This window comes from Neodiprion lecontei, chromosome 6, assembly GCF_021901455.1.
Source record: "Neodiprion lecontei isolate iyNeoLeco1 chromosome 6, iyNeoLeco1.1, whole genome shotgun sequence".
NCBI lineage: Eukaryota > Metazoa > Arthropoda > Insecta > Hymenoptera > Diprionidae > Neodiprion > Neodiprion lecontei.
The window spans coordinates 7,788,590-7,795,007 of NC_060265.1; the positions used below are offsets into that span (position 1 = coordinate 7,788,590).

The 6,418-nt window shown below is 40.9% G+C and overlaps 1 protein-coding gene across 1 annotated transcript; it reads right to left on the reverse strand.

Moving 5' to 3' along the window:
• Positions 1 to 116: 116 nt before the first annotated feature.
• On the reverse strand, positions 117 to 4,378 carry LOC107227267 (nischarin). Its single transcript, XM_015668367.2, has 2 exons — positions 3,204 to 4,378; positions 117 to 3,042 (listed from the first exon to the last, which is right to left on the reverse strand). Exons 1-2 carry the CDS (start codon positions 3,642 to 3,644, stop codon positions 2,077 to 2,079), a joined length of 1,407 nt encoding a protein of 468 aa, XP_015523853.1. The 5' UTR covers positions 3,645 to 4,378; the 3' UTR covers positions 117 to 2,076.
• Between the last annotated feature and the right edge of the window lie 2,040 nt (positions 4,379 to 6,418).

Below are 6,418 nucleotides of genomic sequence, written 5' to 3' on the forward strand. Positions count from 1 at the left end.
TATGTTATACGAAGAATAAAATTAAAGTTCAAACGAAACAACTGTAAATCTTATTTTTTTTCTAGTCGTGTACACGTATATTAACATCAGTTATTACCTAGTTTTTACGATTAATCGTTATCTGTTTCTGCTTCGGCGAAATATGCAAGAGAAGAAAGAAGTTATTTGTGGAATGTCATGTTACCGATTAGAGTTTTCGGTCGTATCGCCGATTAGTGCTTCTACCGAACATCGTTATATGCGTATAATACATGTCTATGTATATGCATGCTTCTTCCATTTGTTTCCACAAAATACGCTAAACGCTGTACAATTACGATATTAATTACTGATTGTCAATTGGTGTTTAAGATAAAACGACGGTGATCGATAATTTATTATGTTTTTTCGTTTTCTGTCCTTATTTTCAAGGCGAAGAATAAAATCGTCACGGCATATTCAGAATTTAATTTTCATCGGTCATAGTACTTACATTTATATACGCCACAATAGCATCATGAAATATCGGTGTAACGTGCGCGATATCGTTGTTATACCAATATTCTATACGCGTGTTGATCCCTACGATAAAAGTCAGGCCGTTTTATATCACAGATTTTCACTTTATTGACAAAATAGTGATTCGTTTTATGTACAGAATAATAGTGACGCATGTATAGATTCAGATTATTTATACATATATATAATATATATATAGGTACACATATATTAATAAAAATATTCATGTACAGTAATTCATCTTACACTATATCTCATTTCGACTATCTTCCTCTTTAGAATTTCAATTTTAAAATAATATATTATATTCGATTCGTCTTTAGTCTCCGTTCTTGTTTTTCCATTGTGTGATTACAACGACTTCAGACGTTATTAATATCAAATTTGTGGTAAATATACATATTGGAGATTAATTCTAGTCTTAGTATTGAGTATGAAAAGAATAATGGAGAATAGTGTTATGGGGGTTTACCGTGAATTGTTTCGAATGCCTGCTACAAACCTACCCTGGCTAACTATACCCGACTGCGTGTAAATATCGTATACGTGACTATATATGGATATTGTATGTGAGTAATATAATTCAGTCACACAGCCGAAGCTTTGTAGTCGTAAAAACGATATCCATTTAATTCTTTATTTTCAATGGTTTTCTTTTCCCGTTTCATTCTTATTATCTACTGAGTTTTGGTATAGCATACTGAATAGATATCACCGAATTGAATTGAAAAAAAAATTAAATAAATCAATAAAATAGAATAACTTCATTGCAAACTATCGATCTAATTAAAATTGACTGCAAGGTCAGAAAAATAACATTGTACCCATACTGATGGATTATTGTACCAGATTTTACATTACTAAGTTATGACCTGCTTGTTGTAAGTAGTTGACGTAAAGAAACAAAACTTTTCAATGCACATCTGTCACTATGTACATACATGCGAAAATTGATCTTGTTCAATATTCAATGTAATAAACAATTATTAATATTTACTTTAGATGGGATGCGGTGAGTGAGAGATAAGAAAATCCTCTCTAAACACAGAATGAAAATACCCTGATGAATACTAAGTGAACTGAGCCTCGCAAAGAACTTTATCTATCATTTTATAAGTTCTGCAATGTTTATCAGAAGTCTGATACACTTCGCAAACTTGGTTCCTAACCTTTGGTAACGAGTAGTTTAAAAATCAGCTGCGACTAGACTAACGTGACAGTTATGCAGAATACTAATGCAGGATTCTGGGGAAAGTTTCCTGTCGTTGAATACAACCCTAACGTTGGTACGAATTAGAAAATGGGTCATGAAAAGGTACAAACCTGGACAAAGTGCCTTTGATCATGTCGAAATTGGTAAAAATGCTAATTGCTCATCGTTATTAAAAATACTTAAAAATCTAACTTTTGACCAATCTACCAACTACAACATACGAAAGTCGTCTCTTTGCACTGAATATTGTCTAATTTAGAGTGACGAAGCATTTCTCTCTTTTCTTTAGCTTTTTTCCTTCTTTTTCGACACTTTTATAACAAGTGCGTGTTGCATGTGCACTTAACTTCGAAGTAACGCTTAATCTAACTGCTCGGAACTTGCGCTGAGAACAAAGCTTCGTCATTGGCATTAAAGACAACAGGTTTACCTTCTCGCGCTATTCTGAGCGCTTGTAAAATAGAAACAGTGTCCAATTCCTTTTGGTTTGGTCTTTCATTATCCAAGCAAATTTCAGCTGCTCTTTTGCCAAACGGCTGTAATACTTTGACTCTGTAATCAACAATAGTCGAAACCGGATTCCCTGTAAGCATCAAATTCTCCAAACAGGGCAAACACCCGACGTATTTTATCTCCTCAATGTCCTCGATGTGGTTGCAACTAATGTCCAATCCCTCTAATGAATACAATTTTGCGAAGGCGGACAAGGAGCTCAATTTGTTCTGCGACAGGTCAATATAAACAATGTTCCCCAACTTGGTATGCAGATTGTCAGGTAACGACGTAAAATTGTTGGATGCTAAGTGAAGCTCAGACAATCTTGGGAGCAGGGTAACATTCGATATTTCGGACAACGCATTGTTGTTTAAAGTCAGAGATTCGATGTGGGGCAGAAGTCTGATCGCTTCGTCGATAGTCTCGATTCTATTTCTGCTTAAATCCAACTGCGTGACTTTTAACCAAAGGTGAGAATCGTTCGCATTAGCAATGTGCCTGTGAACCTCTTCGCACATCGCAAGTTCGACGATGTTCTTCAACGAGGTATTGTGGACTTTTAAAACCTTCACAGTGTCTCGTAGATTTCCCATGTTGTAAATCCTGTTCACAGAATACCCATCGATCGTGAGATTCTCGACGCTCCTAAACGTAGAAAATTCCACTGGAAGAGTACACGGCACAATGTTGCTTGTACCGTAAGGAGCGCTGCTCCCTTCAACCACGAGGCTTCTTAAGTGCGAATTGAAGTCCAAGACATGGCTAAAGTCGAACTTTCGATCGACAACTTCGAGGGGAGAACGAGGCTGCTTCAGTCTTTTGCTGATGGCGTAGAGCTGCAATAAAAAATGCGGAATCAGAATGAAAGGAGGTGAGTTCCATTAAATGAATAACAATGCTCTCATAATTAAGCTGATTGTGCACAAATTCTAATAATTTCAAGATTGCTCCATATTTTGGCTCGCGAGTAGCAGAATCAAGAGAGAAATTACAATACCTGGACTAGATCAAAGGTGTGAAACTGTGAATTTTCAAGGATGGTAACACCTTCGTTGAAGAATCGAAGCGCCATGTTCTGCAGTAGAAAAAATATGTCGTAAACGTGAAATTCAAGGAACAAAGCGAGCTCCCTCGGCATAGCTTTTTTCAGGTAGGTGTAGACCGAGTTGAGATAGGTCTCGAGGGCGATTCTCCGCTTCTCTATAAACCCTTCGCTCTTGTTGCCGATCAACTTTTTCGGGGGCAGAATATCCTTCTCGACGCAGTGCTCGGCCACGAGGGTCTCGTGGAGTTCGGCGAAATCGTTGTATCTGTGCCTCAGAGTCCATTTGATCGACGACACCATAACTTCAATCTCGTAGTAGGTCACGTTCTCGATCGTCTCCGAGGACGGTATTTTTATGCGAACATTGTCCTGATTGAGTAGTACACATGCCATTTTCGATCACAGCCGCGTTCCGATTTCCCGGGTAACAGAAGAAACCTCGTCAACGAGTTTGTAAGTCACGCGAAGGTTAGGCGTGCCTGTTAAACAAAGTGACACAAACAATCCCTCCGAGCTTGTTGGAAGAACGGTGAGCGTAGAGAAGGGAATGAAGCCAGTTTCTATCGCACGACGACGAGCAGCAACAGTAGCAATATCTTTTTCGCGAACAAACAAAACCTCGTTGCACCGTGCATTTTCTTCTCTTTTTTTTTTATCTACCGCGAAGTAGAAGCGTCATCGCTTTTTATTACTCGAATCGCACATCTTCACGCTTGAGAAAATCAGTCAACTGTTGCAATTTTAAACTGTTATCTACAAACGTCAGACATCTCGTTCCGTGCTTTGTCAAAATTGACAGCTCCCAACGAACGGCACAAGACGTCGCCTGGTATATCTTTTTCCCCCTCGTTTTTATATCTCAAGCGAGACGAAGTTAGTCAAGAAACCGCAGAGCAAACAGGATAACGATACTGAACGAAAACTGTTTTATTCTTCGACGCTAGATAACGCCACCGTCTGTTTTCACTTCGCTTTTACATTTTGACGTGCAGGTGGCACTAGTTGCGAGATGTTCGCGAATTTTCGGCATCCTGTTCCGCTTCGAACTTCACGTCGCGCGGCACTTGTTGCGTTGGTTTTCAGTGCTGATAAACGCTGAAGAAGGTGCTAAAACTCTTTACGATCAATGAGGGATTAGCTGTGAATGGAAAACTTCCTTCATAGCCTGTGATGAAATTACAGAACATCCACGTCTCCTTGCCACACGGAATCGACAAGTTCAAAGTACAAATTGGTAAGAATTTCTAAATACATTAGGAATCTGGATGTCGCATCAAAGTCGTGCTCCTCGAAGCGAGTATATTACTAGATCAATCGGACACGATGGCTAATTCGAGTATCGTTGTTCGTGCGATGATTTAATAAATTAGTCCTCATGACTCATATTCCATGCGGGGAAAAATTACGATGCAATGTTAACAAACCGATATCGGTATGCAAAAGCGTTACGAACAACTGAAAATCGTCGCTGTGACGTAGAGAATCGAACGCCTGAACGTAGCTGAATAAGATACGAGTCGGTAAGCGTTCATTTGTTTCCCAGCGAAAAATCGAAGGAGGCGACGCCTGCCATTACATACTCGGCGTAAGAATCAGTAAATAAGTTGAGAAATAGTGTAATAACGACAGCTGCGCGGCGTGATCGTAAACGAAGCCCTTCGACAACCGTCCTGTGACGCACGCTGCAGTGTAATATTGTCGGATATGGATTAGGAGCCCGGCTTACAGGCGAGTCCTCTGTTCATTCCGTGATCCCTCGCCCTCCTCGCCTCTTCTTTCCCCGCCAACCTGTTGCTGGATGCTGGGGCAGGAACTGGAGGCATGATGGCGGGCGATCTACCTGCCGAGCCGCTGACCACCGCCGCTTCTCTTCTCTTCTCTTCTCTCTCTCCCCCCTCCGACGAACCTGTTGCCTATTCTCGCATCCAGTATCGCCGCGGCAGCAGCAGCCATGCTACACCGATAGCTGCAGGTGTTTTTCGAGGATAATTTATCCCGTGCAAGGTTGAACGCGCCGAGTAGTTTATCTCAGTTTTCCGGTCTCAAACGCCGTTTCGGCGTCTTCGGCTTACGAGGAGCGGCGCGTCGGTTTTTCCTCGCTCTGCAACAACCACCGTCTAGGTTATCTCATTTATTCTCGTTATAAAGCGGAAGGAGTACGCGTATTCGATTGTTTTCACCTATCCCCCCTTATTTCTTTTCTTTCCACATCCTTTCTCGTTATCCTCTTTGTTCCCGTAAATCTATACGCGGTGTGTTAAAGCCGTTGAACGTCTAGTGGTTTTGTTCAGTGTTTCATAGTTCGTCTTACGTATCATACCAGAAGAAACTCGACGATAATCGTCCTGGATACGCCGATGTATATGGTTATTTATATTCAACGTGTGATGATGATGTTTGTGTTTCGATTACGGTGATGATGTGGTTCAATGTTTGTTTATATTGAGAGTGATTCGAACAGTGTGCCGGGCGTGTCGTGTTGACCAAACTCCTCTCGCTTGGCTATCTTCGTTGGTAAGACGCCGCTTCGCTTCTATCTATTTATGGTGAGTTAGAACATACCTACTACATGTCACTGGCTGGTGTACGTTTTTCGTTGTTATTCTTGACTTCCGGTTTCTAATGACATACAATTACTGCCTCGAAATCCGGTTTTTGTTCCCCTTACACGTACCTGTACCTACTGCAACACTTGGTTTCTTTTTCGAATCGACGTAAAAATTGAGCTTTCATCAATGATCCGACGAGAGAAGGAGATAAAAAACGAATGCGAGGTTTTTTTTCTTCAACCTGTAGAGTCGATTCGTCCAAAATTTGAAGCAGTAAGAGTTCGATTGCTGTACAAAACAAAAGGCTGTACTACTTTATCGCATGATGGATAATATTGTACCGCGTGTCTTTGGGTATATTTAAATATGTTCGATGATAGGGTTTCGTTGGGTTCGAGTTGTCGGAGAGGTTGAAAAAGTCCGGCAACGCAAAGCGACAAAGCTTATAAACTCCCGGCGACGGCGAGGCTCGTCGACTGACGTTGACTGACTCATTCTCATTCTCATTCGCTTTCTCATTCTTATTCTCTTTCTCGTTCTCCGATCAGCAACACACATGGCGAGTACGTGGGCGTTATCCTTCTCGCCTCTCGTTCGCCCGCATTCCCCCGCGTACTT

Bases quoted from the DNA above. Each gene is read 5' to 3' on its own strand.
- LOC107227267 (XM_015668367.2), bottom strand. From the start codon at position 3,644: ATGGCATGTGTACTACTCAATCAGGACAATGTTCGCATAAAAATACCG. The intron at 3,043-3,203 runs GTATTGTAATTT...TTTTTATTGCAG, and splicing joins ACACCTTTGATCTAGTCCAG to CTCTACGCCATCAGCAAAAG.